At 39.2% G+C, this 12,851-nt stretch overlaps 2 protein-coding genes across 2 annotated transcripts; both read left to right on the forward strand.

Annotated features, from left to right (window-relative positions):
• Nucleotides 1-982: 982 nt before the first annotated feature.
• Nucleotides 983-6,517, forward strand: LOC127416518 (sodium/bile acid cotransporter 4-like). The gene is made up of 3 exons (XM_051655944.1): nucleotides 983-2,716; nucleotides 3,906-4,116; nucleotides 5,003-6,517. Exons 1-3 carry the CDS (start codon nucleotides 1,938-1,940, stop codon nucleotides 5,540-5,542), a joined length of 1,530 nt encoding a protein of 509 aa, XP_051511904.1. The 5' UTR covers nucleotides 983-1,937; the 3' UTR covers nucleotides 5,543-6,517.
• A 1,304-nt stretch (nucleotides 6,518-7,821) lies between these two features.
• On the forward strand, nucleotides 7,822-11,214 carry zar1 (zygote arrest 1). The gene is made up of 4 exons (XM_051655955.1): nucleotides 7,822-8,623; nucleotides 9,694-9,786; nucleotides 9,918-9,992; nucleotides 10,118-11,214. The coding sequence occupies exons 1-4, from the start codon at nucleotides 7,940-7,942 to the stop codon at nucleotides 10,259-10,261; spliced, it is 996 nt and encodes a 331-aa protein (XP_051511915.1). The 5' UTR covers nucleotides 7,822-7,939; the 3' UTR covers nucleotides 10,262-11,214.
• The last annotated feature ends 1,637 nt before the right edge of the window (nucleotides 11,215-12,851 follow it).

The following is a 12,851-nucleotide window of genomic DNA, read 5'->3' on the forward strand; positions in this document are numbered from 1 at the left end:
TTTCTTTTTGAAGAGGTCTTTACTCTGATTAGACAGAATTTAAAGGAACAGTTCACCCAAAAATGAAAATTCTCTATTTACTCACCCTCATGCCATTCCAGCTGTGTGTGACTTTCTTTCTTCTGCAGAACACAAATGAAGATTTTTAGAACAATATTTCAGCTCTGTAGGTCCATACAATGCAAGTGAATGGGTACCAGAAATCTGAAGCTCCAAAATGGACATAAAGGCAGAATAAAATAATAATCCATAAATCTCCAGTGGTTTAATCCATATCTTCAGAAGCAATATTATCTATCTTATTCCTTATTCCACGTGATGCTTTGCGTGAAATGTGGGAGGTGCTTCCGCTAAGAAGTAAACACAGTTGTAGTTGCATCGTACGTTTATTCATTTTTTCGTTGCGGTGATTTAACCACTCTAGTGGTTAAATCAATGACTCCAGAAGCGATATGATAGATGTGGGTGAGAAACAGATCAATATTTCACCTTTTTACTAGAAATTCTCCTCCCTGCCCAGTCATTGTCCACTTTAATTTTCACAATCTTCTTTTTGTGTTTTTGGTGATTCATATTGTTCATGCAAACGCTCCCTACTGACAGGGTCTTAAATATTGACCTGTTTCTCACACACACTTATGGCTTCTGAAGACATGGATTTAACCACTGTAGTCATATGGATTACTTTTACTTTCTTTTTGTGCTTTTTGAAGCTTCAAAATGTTGTTACCGATTCACTTGCATTGTGAGGACCTAAAGAGCTGAGAAATTCTTCTAAAAATCTTCATTTGTGTTCAGCAGAAGAAAGAAAGTCATACACATCTGGGATAGCATAAGGGTGAGTAAATGATGAGAGAATTTTCATTTTTGGGTGAATTGTCCCTTTAATTAAGACCTAATAGCCTATAAAATATATTTTGTATGTAAAATATATGAAAAAGGTACCATTTTCTAAATTAAAATTCGACTTCAAACTAATCTATTAAGCAATTAAAATAAAGAAGTGGTCAAAAAATCGTATATAACCACCCCAATCAAAACTTCCTCCACCGGCCCCATTAGCTGTCACACTAATCTACGACAAATGGTGGAAAATAACTAATATAAATTAATATATAAAGACAATCATAAATTTAATAATAATAATAATAATGACAATAATATTACTTCATTTTTTTAAAAGACAATAATAATACTTAAAAAATAAACCATTATCTCTAGAAAGTTCAACACAGCCCACTTAATTTCTACGTTCATAATAGGGCTACAACAGTTTGTTACTTCACGTAGTCTGTGCTTAAACGAATAGAAAACACCAGTTTAAATCAATTCCTTCGTGTTCCACAATCAATGCTGCTTAAAGAAAATGAAAAAGAACTCAATTGTCGGGTCAATGTGAAAGTGTTTTTGTATTATATTATGATTGGAGCACTTTCATCTTTGTTTCTTAAATAATAATAATAATAAAAATAATCATAATAAAAAAAAAAAAAGATTTATAAGTGAACCTGCAGAGTTGCGTTCACAATGCATGTTAGACTCGAACTGTTCCGTGGAAATAAAGCAAACTTAACTCCGAGCACTCCACTCAAATATTTAGTGCGTAAATTGTGACTTAGTGCTCATTTACGCCACAACTAGGCTAAGTTGTAACTTACATAGTTAGTGCAACCGGCCCCAGAAGCGATGTGTCTAAACTATTTTAAACTAAATCTATCTAATTGTTGTATGAGCTTATTATAGCCTAATATTACCTGTAAAGTTTTCATGAAAACCACGTTATAAATGTGAACATGTTGTTTGTCAACTAAATAGGCTACCAAACAAGTGCCACTCCAAAACCTATACTTGTAAGGAGGCGAACTAAACTCCATGTCTTTATTTATCTATCTTGGTTGGTCAGCTTCTAAACCAATCTGTGTGGATGGCGCCTCTAAATGGCTCTTCATGACGTGCGCCACACTGGCAAACCCCTCCTGGTGCCACCGTGCGCTCAGTGCGCTGGAGACCCCGAAGTCCCTGTAGTCACTGGTGACAGAAAAAAAACTGGTCTTGCGCCACTAGGGGACTGTGCTGCTGCACGCGTATCTCATTTCAGGGAGGGAACACCAGCGGAGACCGAAGGATCCTTTGGAGAGCTCCAGTCCCCCGGAGACGCGATGGAGACCTCCAGCGTGCCTAGCACCGACGCGTCCACCGCCGCGCTCAGACGATTTCTTAACTTCACGAAGGATGCCGTTAAATTCTCCGAGGATGCCAGCTTCCATGAGAGCTCTTCAATGGCTGGGTTGCGCGCCACAGAAGAGCCGTTGTCTATGGTGGTCAACACCCTCAGGACTGCCATCACTCCAGCGGGGCTACTGGCCGGTCCATTCTCTCCATCCGAAGAGCCCACTCACCTGATTATCGCGTTCTGGGATTCGCCCTTGAGTCACGGAATTAACGTGTTTGTTGGATTTGTCCTGTGCTTCACCATGCTGGGGCTTGGCTGCACGGTGGAGATCAGTCAGCTGGGCGAGCACATTCGCAAGCCCATAGGAGCCCTGCTGGCGCTGGTGTGCCAGTTTGTCATCATGCCCCTGATAGCCTTCCTGCTGGCTCTGGCCTTCTCCCTGAACGACGTGGCCGCTATGGCTGTACTGTTGTGCGGCTGCTGCCCTGGGGGCAACCTCTCCAACATCTTGTCACTGTTGGTCAACGGAGATATGAACCTAAGGTAGCTCTCAGATGAACTCTACATCCAATTGGTGATCTTCCAGAGATGTTTGTTAAAAAAAGAATACATTTCATGTTTAAGATATTGTGAGATTAGACCCAGAAAATAAAAGTTGCGCTCTGGTGCAACGCTCTGAATTTTTACGCAACATTCCTGTGAAAATGCGCCGAGATGAGTGCCAATAAGAATTTGTATTTTTGTATTTCTTTTTACACTGTGGCATAATGACTAGGCCTATAAATACATAGGCTGTTTCGTCAAAGCATCTTACTAAGTGCTGCGTAGCGTATTAAGTGGCAACACTTTACATTAAGGTTGAATTAACCTTGAACCAGCAAACAGAGAACGTTCCCCTAACGGTAACGTATAGTTCCCGTTTAGTAATTTTTAGGGAACCAATTTCTAACGTTCTAGGAACGTCCTTTTCAGGCTTAATTTTTTATAACCATAAACTAACGTTCCCAGAACGTTGCAGTTTTTTTTTTTTTGTTTTGTTTTTTTTTTTTTTGTGGGACAACCTAATGAGAACTTATTTAGAACGTTCTCTAATGTTTTTTTTTTTTTTTTTAGGTTTTATTTTTATAACTACCCTCCAAGATCGTTGCAAGATTTTGTGTTTCCCTATATTATGTGTGGTGCTTATTTTTATACAGGAATATAGAGGTTATAAGAATGTTGGGGAACATTTAAAGGAACGGTCCTGGCTAACCAAAAAAAGAACACTTGAATGTCTCTTTAGGGAACAATCTGAGATATCTAACATTTCTGGAGCATTCTGGGAAACAAAAAATTGTTAGCGGGGAAGTAAACATGAACTAACAATGAACAGCACTTTTACAGCATTTATTAGGCCTAATCTTGGTTAATTTCAACATATAATTATATGTATTTTTTACATTAAAAGTTGTATATGTTAACATTGGTTAATGCATTATGGATTAACATGAACAAGCAATGAACAATAGTGTTCTGAATACATAAAACTAATATTAACCAATGCTGTAGAAGTCTTGCTTATTGTTAGTTCATGTTTCATAATGCATTACTGTTCACGAATAGAACCTTATTGTAAAGTGTTACCAATGAAGTTCATTATACCTAAATAAAGGTCAGTCAAAATTAAAATAATATCTCACTTTGCTTGACTGTCTGTGGTAATATGCTGCTTTTGGTTGGTTTTGTTTTCCAGTATCATCATGACCATCTCATCCACTCTCCTAGCGCTCCTGCTTACACCGCTGTGTCTGTGGATGTACAGTCGTGCTTGGATCAACACGCCCGTGGTGAACCTGCTGCCCTTCGGCGCAATCATTCTCACCCTCTGCAGCACACTTATTCCCATCGGGCTCGGGGTCTGGCTTAGACACAGATATACTCGAGTGGCCGACATCATCCTTAAGGTGACTCAAAGTAAAAAATAAAAAACTTTGATCAGTTCTCTAACAGTGTTTAAATTTTGTGTGTTGCAGGTGCATAAATGTTGAGGCACTGTTAAGTTTTTATTATTAGAAAAAGAAAAAAAAATTAAGCTGATTTGTAGGTGTCAGTATATTCTGGTAGGCCTTGAATGGAATGGCTTCATCATAATAAAACCAAAGGTATATTAAATGATTTAGGTTTTTTATGTCAAATATCACTGGTTGTGATGGGCCGCATATGTTTTCTTTCCAATTCCATTAATGTCCACAATATCTGGCCAATAAAAGGAGACTGGACTGCCTAGGGCAAGGTGATGAGTGCATGGGTTCCTCCTTTCAGTTGAGCTTATCTAAGAACAGCCTGGTAAGGGCATAGTGGCGACTGTGAGATAGAGTAAGCCAGGACGGGTGGGGGTGACGGAGAATGTGATAAAGCAATAGAGGATGTAGAGGTGTGTGTGACAGAGTGTTGCTTTGGAGGGGGGCGCACATTTAGTGGAGTGGATAAAAGTGGGCTGCTGAATTGTCACTGTCTCATGACTTCCTCTTTTCTCCTCTAATATATGCCATGTTTATATGATACTGTGTCATCATGTGTCTCTCTTTTCCACTCGCCCCAATCAGAATAATTTCCTAAGGTCATAAATAAAAGTGTCACATTAATTGTTCCCAGTGCAGCCATTAATGGTGACTTTATTAATGCAAACATTTTACAGCTAACTGCTACCAGCTCAGTCTTGTTACACAAAATTGTCTCATCAGTTCCTCTTGACCAGGGTTGTGTCTAACAATTACACCATAAATGATTACTGTCAAACATTTCAGCTGAGGTCACTGTGTTTACCTGTGCTTTGTGCATTTGCTCCAGGTGTCTTTGTTGTCTCTCCTGGTCACTCTGGTGATGCTTTTCATCATGACTGGAACTATGCTGGGACCGGAGCTGCTGGCCACCATCCCTGCCTCAGTCTACCTGGTGGCTGTGCTCATGCCCATGGCTGGCTATGCGGCGGGATATGGCCTGGCAACGCTCTTCGATCTCCCTCCAAACAGCCGAAGGACAGTGTCTTTAGAGACCGGCTGCCAGAACGTGCAGCTCTGCACAGCCATCCTGAAGCTGGCATTTCCGCCCCAGCTGATGGGAGGCATGTATATGTTTCCTCTGCTCTACGCGCTCTTCCAGGCAGCCGAGGCTGGCATCTTCATTCTGGCTTACCGCATGTACAGGAAGGAGGTATTACATAAACAGGACCTAATGGAGGAGGAGGAGGATGATACAAACATAGGCTACAAAAGAATGAAGGAAGAAGATGTACCGTTTGATTCAATGTATGGTGCAGTTACAGTGAGCGACCCCAATGTCATCATGCTAGAATCACAGGATGTTGTTGGAAGCCCCACACTTGTATAAGGGGCAAAACAATTGACTTGGTACTCACTATGGACAATGGACCTGTGTGATATGCTTTCACATAAGGATTTGTTCATGTCATCACTCACTGTTGAATTTCTAACTAGTCACTCACAGCATTTTAACTAATATGTGCCAAAAAATACCACAAGATTGTCAATATGGAAACTAATGTCATGCCATCACACAGCAATATTAAAGTTAAGGACAAGGCAAGCCATCATTATCTAAACACACATGCAAGATATTACCAAGTAAATTCGATGTTCATGCAGATTAGAAAGATGCAACTACAATTCAATGGCATTAATGACATCAGCATAAATTATAATACCAAATTCAAAAGGTTATAGGTGTTTAGACACAATATACCTTTGTGACAATCTCTTTCATGAACTACAGATAAAAAAAAGAATCTTAGTAATGTGGCAGCATCATTATTTTATTTTTACACACAGAAATAGGACTATTACTAAAATCAGTTGATGAGTTCAGCACCCTTTGTTGCCCTATATGCCAATGGTGTGTGTGTGTGTGGGGGGGGGGGTTCCTGTCCAACAAAACAAAGGTCTGAAGTACAAACAATGTTGAAAGTAGAAAAGCACCTTTATGCACTCATATAAAAAAAAGTAAAAATCTCGATTTTTAAGAGTCCAAAAAACACAAATGTCTCCCCAGCCCCAAGGTTTTACTATATTACTAAAACCTAGGTAGGTTTTAGTGATAGACACACCTACCTATCTCTGTGTAAAAATAAAATCAGGATGCTGCCATCTTTTATTATACACACATTTTTAACTTTTAGTTTTGGTCCAAAATTGTAATTTTCATCCCCCTCTACAAAATAATGGAATAATCAGTAATATTGAGTATATTAATCTATGGAATTCAATACTTTGTCTATAATCACCATTTATGATTATCTTTAACCAAAAAATAAATAAACAAATATTGAGCCAGGGACCTCTGGTTGAGTTGACACCAAATTACCATATCTACATTTGTATCATTCATTCATAAAAAAATAATAATAATAATAATAATAATAATAATAATAATAATAATAATATATATATATATATATATATATATATATATATATATATATATATATATATATATATAGCAGTAAAAGACACTTTTGTGTCACAGAAGTATGCAAATCATAAACAATTAATATAGACTGATGCTGCTGTCTGTAAATGAATCTTGCTATTACCTCAGTAAAAGGATTACACTGGCTTATTTGATTGCATTAATGTAAGGTGATGCAAGGACTGGTTCACATCCCATGTGGTATTGCATCTTATATTGCACTTCTTTACCCACAGTCCCCATATATATATATATATATATATATATATATATATATATATATATATATATAGTGTGTGTGTATGTATGTATAATTTTTTTATTGGTTACAAAACTGGGAAAATATATGGGTTTTAACATTGCTTAGAAAATATGACAATACCAAAGACTAGCCTACAAGAGCATGCCAGTGTCAGATATGGTTTTGGAAAAACAGGAAGCAAAGAACCTGCACTATGGCAATAAAATAGATGTGTAATCTAGAAAAGTATGATCATCTGATAATTCCCCCCTTATAATAACCAAACATGCAAAACTTCTCTGTAATCAAAATTAAAATATTATACGTTTATCAGAATATATGAAAATGCCTGCGAGATTAATAAATGTTTATGACAAGCATCTAATATATATATATTTTTTCTTTCTCCAAGAATTGTAATATACTGTAATATAACTGCCAGACTGTGGCTGGGTCATGATACCTAGTGTGCTGTCTAAGTAGACACACAATTGTATGCTCTAAGAACGTTTTCCTAACGATCATATTAGGTTGTAAAAACATTATTTGAAAGTTCTGGGAACAATTAAAATGTCTATTTAAAATAAAACGTTTTTTCTTGGTTATAGGAACGTTCAGGAAAACTGTGGAATTTGTTGTTTTTATTTTACAATTGAATAACGTTTAAAGAACGTTCCACTAACGATGTTTGAATAACGTTTTTATGCTAACGTTTTGAGAACGTTTATCAACGGCAGAAAACGTTGAAAGAACGTTCTATTAACGTTACTGCAAGAACGTTTGTTCATAACATTTATAGAACTTTTAGAGAACGTTAGATGATGTTCAAAATGCTGCACAAAAAACAAAGGGAAACCCCACTTTAGACGGACGCAAAAACACGTTTGATATGAACGGCCCTAGCTTCTGCTGACCGACAGCTCACTTCGTTTTGACAGCGACAACCTCCGTATTTTTCAGGCTACTCTTTAGTTTGACCTAATTAAGCACCTGACCCTAATTTACCTTCCTTTGCCTACTTAAACTGCTTCAGTCCGTTGCCACAATTGGCTAAGCGAAAAATGGCTAGGTATGGTAACGAGACAGTCGACAACTATATTTACTCCTCTTACAACCCTTATTCCTACAAATATCCCAAGTTTAAGGGCTGGAGACAGAAAGCTTACTTCGCCAATTACGGGGAGTCTGAGACCTACTTCGACAACCACCACAGGGCGCAGCTGAAGTCTATTCTGTCTCAGATCAACCCGAACCTCACCCCGCGTCTGAGAAAAGCCAACACCAAAGATATAGGCGTGCAAGTCAACCCGAAGACCGACGCGTCCGTCCAGTGCTCTCTGGGTCCGCGCACTCTTTTGGCGCGAAAGCGCGAGGCCCTGCGCAAGAGGCGGCAGGAGGTCCAGACACCGGGAAGCCCGGTCAGCGGAGGCGTCCGGTTCCCGCGAACTCAAGCCGTGTATTCTCCTGTCGCGTCCAGGAGACTGGTATCCCTCAAGGAGGAGGAAGAGGAGGCGGAGGATACGGAGCCTGAGGTCTCGGAGAAGGTGGACGGCGCTGAGAAGGTCGAGAGTGCTGAGAGAGACGTGACCAAAGAGGGCGCGGAGCGCGAGAGCGCGAAAAAAAACACGCTTAGTCCCGAGAAGAATGAAAACACAAAACCGACAGATACGAATGAGGAAAACCGTAGCGAGTTGGTGAAAACTGGACAAGACGAACCGAAGTCCAAGGCTCGAGTAAGATTCCAGGTGAGAAGTTCTTGGTTCTCTTAAAGGGTTCTTAACCCTCATGTTGTGGCTCCTTGGTTTGCACACAAAGTCCTCGGATGGACGTTTGCGCACCCTCTTGTGCGTCGTCTTTCCATATACACACTAAGGAATATTTCAAGATACGTCTGTTGCGTTTGGGCTCGTTTGAATAGGTATAGTCTGTTCCAAGTTATGATAATGAGGAAGTCATGAGGAAAACGTGTCCAACACTTCTGCTTATTATATTTGTGTATCTGTGGGAATTTCATATGCTAATACTCCCTACAGTTTGGCCCCTGAGTGAACACATTTGCTTATTGCATTCTGCTAACTGAGACCTTTCCAACAATATAGAACACATGGCTTTTTATGGTTTTACCAACTGTATATAATTGATACATTTTGCAAATGATAAGAACAAAGTTCTAATTTGTCAGCAAATTAAACTGCATCATTTAAGAAATGGTAGGATCAGCTGAATGCATTGTAAAGCCCATTTTCTAGGCTTGAAAATGACTCCTGTTTTTGTTCAGATCAGGCAAGTGGTTAAGTTATATAACTTTTCTTTTTTTCTGCAGAGTGCCCCCCTCTGGCCCAGTATAAGCTCTGTTCAGTGTGTGTGTGTGCACATGCAAAAGTATTAACCTGTCATGTATGGTAAATTGCTTCAATGAAAGTCAATAGTGACTGAGACCAGTGTGTAACTTTTTTTTTTTTTTTTTTTTTTCTCCCCTCAGTAAAGGGGCAATAATTACCCCCTGGGTTTGATATTCAAGGGCCTTTTAGTTACATTTTATGAGGGCATTTTCTTTCAAAACAAGTTACTGTAACTGTGTATTTCCTCCTACCCATAAAATTAAATGTCAAGTCTTTACAACCTAATATAACTTAACATAATATTTTGTGATTTGTTTGACTAGACTTGGAATAGAATATTAAGAACTACGGGGGGGGGGGATTTCATTTGGAATTTCGGGGGGAACTTTTGGGGTTGTTTTGCCCTGAGCTGCCCTTAATTTCTGTCCCCAACTGAGACTAACATGGTGCCTAACATCTCTCATTTATTGCAGTTTTTGGAGCAGAAGTACGGTTACTATCACTGCAAAGACTGCAACATGCGCTGGGAAAGTGCTTATGTGTGGTGTGTCCAAGGCACAAACAAGGTATTTGAAGGTCTTTGACACTCTTGCAGATTAAACGCGTTTAAATGTTTCTCCCCCCAAATCAGTGTCAGGTGGGCATCTATGATACTTCAGATTATAAGTGATTGAAGCTGCATGGTCTCCTTTTACAGGTATATTTCAAGCAGTTCTGCAGAACATGTCAGAAATCATTCAATCCATACCGTGTTGAGGATATAACCTGTCAGGTAAACTAGCCCTTCTATTACCTAGTTTACCATAACCTGGTTTGTCAGACTAACTTATCGAAGTCTTTGCTAAAACTGTAAAAGTAGCCAGCTAGCAAGCATAACAAAACTCCCATCTCTTTCAGACTTGTAAGAAGACCCGCTGCACATGTTCCGTAACGTCGCGTCATGTGGACCCCAAAAGACCTCACCGGCAGGATCTGTGTGGCCGCTGCAAAGGCAAGCGGCTCTCCTGTGACAGCACGTTCAGCTTCAAATACATCATCTAGCACATCTTTGCCATGCTGTCAAGCTTGGTTGTTGCCTAGCTGGAATATCCACTTCAGTAGTCTTTGCATCCCCTAGACTGCACTGGGGAGACGGACCCATCCGTCACCACAATCTCATTTACTTTTTTGTTTTGCTTTAATTTTCACTTAAACTGCAGGTACCAGTTCTGAAAATAAATAATGGCAATTACTAGCATATCTGAAGCCATGAGTCTTTGTGTGAATGGCAGTGCATTGGGTTTTGTCTGAAGAGCTAGTTGAAGTGTGTGAATGGCCTAGTTTGTTTGTACAGTATCTATTGGGATTTTGGGAGTTGTTTACAGGGCAATAGGACATGGTTTCCTCACATCCTTAATAGAACACCTTGTGTCCTCAAATTTATGTGAACCACTGTGGTCCACTCTCCAGTGAAAGGACTTCACATCCCCTATTTTGTGTAGTTCGTGAGGCTGGCATGCTTGAAATGAAATGCCAACTTCATACCTTCTGACTGTTAACTGCCTTTTTAAACTATGAAACCTTGTCGCATGACCTTACCACAGTGCCTTATTGCAAGTTTAATTTGAGTGGTGTACAGTTTTCTTTAAAAATGTTTTTTTAAAAGTACTTTCAACATTCTGTGTAATGAGATGGTCATTTTCAGGGTGATTCTGTAACTGGGCTCTTTTGACATCAATTTAAGTGTACATTTTTAAATCGGTGCGCTTTGTCCCACGTCCCGCATGTCATGAGCAGTATTTATGCATTTACTCCGTGCCCTCGCAGGGTACTGGAAACTATCGCAGGCTCTTCAGGTGGATTAACTGTATAAATCCATGTAAACATCCGCCATTCGCGTGATCGACAACTGGAGCACGAACAGACAGCATTTCAGAATCCACACAGGATTTTAAAAGCTATGAAATAGCAAATGAAGGCATTGAAGCATGATCTTGTTTTGGTTTATTTCAGCATTATATATAATGTCCTTGTATGTTTTCACTGTAATTACTAGAAATGTTTCCAAACCTCTCTTCTTGACAAATTCATCCAGATCCCTTTTAAAGTCTCTTGTTAGTTCGCCCAGAAATTACAATTCTCATCATTTACTCACCCTCGTGCCACCCCAGATGTGTGTGACCTCCTTTCATCTGCTGAACTCGAAGATTTTTAGAATTTCTCAGCTCTGTATGTCCATACAATGCAAGTGAACAGGTGGCAACATTTTAAAGCTAAACAAACATAAGACTCCAGTGGTTAAATCAATATCTTCAGAAGCGATGTGATGGGTGAGAAACGGATCAATATTTGCCATTTTTTGCTAGAAAGCAGGGGCTATATGCAGAGAAGAATGTGAAAGTGATCTGTTTCTCATCCACATGGGTTACTTTTATGCTCCCTTTTATGTGCTTTTTGGAGCATAAAAATGTTGCCCTATAGAGCTATAATATTCTTAAAATCTTTGTGTTCAGCAGAAGAAAGTCATACACATCTAGGATGGCATGAGGGTGAATAAATAATGAGAATTTTCATTTTTGGGTAAACTCTCTCTTTAAAGTGATAGCTCAGCCATAATTTAATATTCTGTCATTTCTCTACCCTCATGTTGTTCCAAACCAGTATGACGCTTTGTATTATGTGAAACACAAAATATGTTAGACAGAATGTTAGGGACTGACAGTCTCTGTCACCATTCACTTTATATATAAATTCACTGAAGGTAAATAGTGACTCAGGCAAACATTGTCTAAAATCTCCTTGTGTTGCATGGAAGAAAGTAAGTCATACGGGTTTGGAACAATATGATGGTGAATGATGACAATTTCCATTAATAATAATTCTGTAGTACATAATGGAATATAGGGGAGTAACGTCTATTATGTCATTTGTGAAAGTAACGAGTTACTCACTACTTGTGTACTCTTAATTGGGTAATGTTTTTGAAGTAATTGTACTTGAGTAGTTTTTGGCTACTCTACCCACCTGTCACACTGGAAATGGTCGAGCACATTGCATTGTTCACAGTATTCAAAGCAGTAAGCTCCGTTTTCTGCAAATGTATGTCATCCATGTATTCCATGCATAAAGAAAATTTAAACTGTGCACAGCATACCCCAAGTACACCTACTTCATGCGATTATCTAATCAGCAGTGCAATGTATAAAATGATGCACATACAGGTCAGGAGCTTCAGTTTGTTCACAACCATAAGAATTGGGGGGAAAAATGTGATCTCTGTGATTGATTATGGCACGATTTTTGATTAGTTTTTCTGATCTCCAGGGATTTTCATGCACAACAGTCTCTAAAATTTACTCAATGGTGCCAAAAAAAAAAAAAAACATCCAGTGACAATGCCTTTGATGAGAGAGGTCAACGGAGAGTGGCCAGATTTGTTCAAGCTGACAGAGGCCATGGTAACACCGATAACCCCTCTGAACAATTGTAGTGAGCAGAATAGCACAACACGTCAAACCTTGAGGTGGATGGGCTTCAACAGCAGAAGACCATATCGGGTTCCACTTCTGTCTGTCAAGAACAGAAAGCTGAGGCTGCAATCGGCACAGGCTTGGAGGTAGTTCCCCAGACAGTCAATTAGAAAAATGTTTTA

Source organism: Myxocyprinus asiaticus, chromosome 25, assembly GCF_019703515.2.
Source record: "Myxocyprinus asiaticus isolate MX2 ecotype Aquarium Trade chromosome 25, UBuf_Myxa_2, whole genome shotgun sequence".
Taxonomy (NCBI): domain Eukaryota; kingdom Metazoa; phylum Chordata; class Actinopteri; order Cypriniformes; family Catostomidae; genus Myxocyprinus; species Myxocyprinus asiaticus.

Bases quoted from the DNA above. Each gene is read 5' to 3' on its own strand.
- LOC127416518 (XM_051655944.1), top strand. From the start codon at position 1,938: ATGGCTCTTCATGACGTGCGCCACACTGGCAAACCCCTCCTGGTGCCA. The intron at 2,717-3,905 runs GTAGCTCTCAGA...TTTGTTTTCCAG, and splicing joins AACGGAGATATGAACCTAAG to TATCATCATGACCATCTCAT. The intron at 4,117-5,002 runs GTGACTCAAAGT...CATTTGCTCCAG, and splicing joins TGGCCGACATCATCCTTAAG to GTGTCTTTGTTGTCTCTCCT.
- zar1 (XM_051655955.1), top strand. From the start codon at position 7,940: ATGGCTAGGTATGGTAACGAGACAGTCGACAACTATATTTACTCCTCT. The intron at 8,624-9,693 runs GTGAGAAGTTCT...CATTTATTGCAG, and splicing joins AGGCTCGAGTAAGATTCCAG to TTTTTGGAGCAGAAGTACGG. The intron at 9,787-9,917 runs GTATTTGAAGGT...CTCCTTTTACAG, and splicing joins GTGTCCAAGGCACAAACAAG to GTATATTTCAAGCAGTTCTG.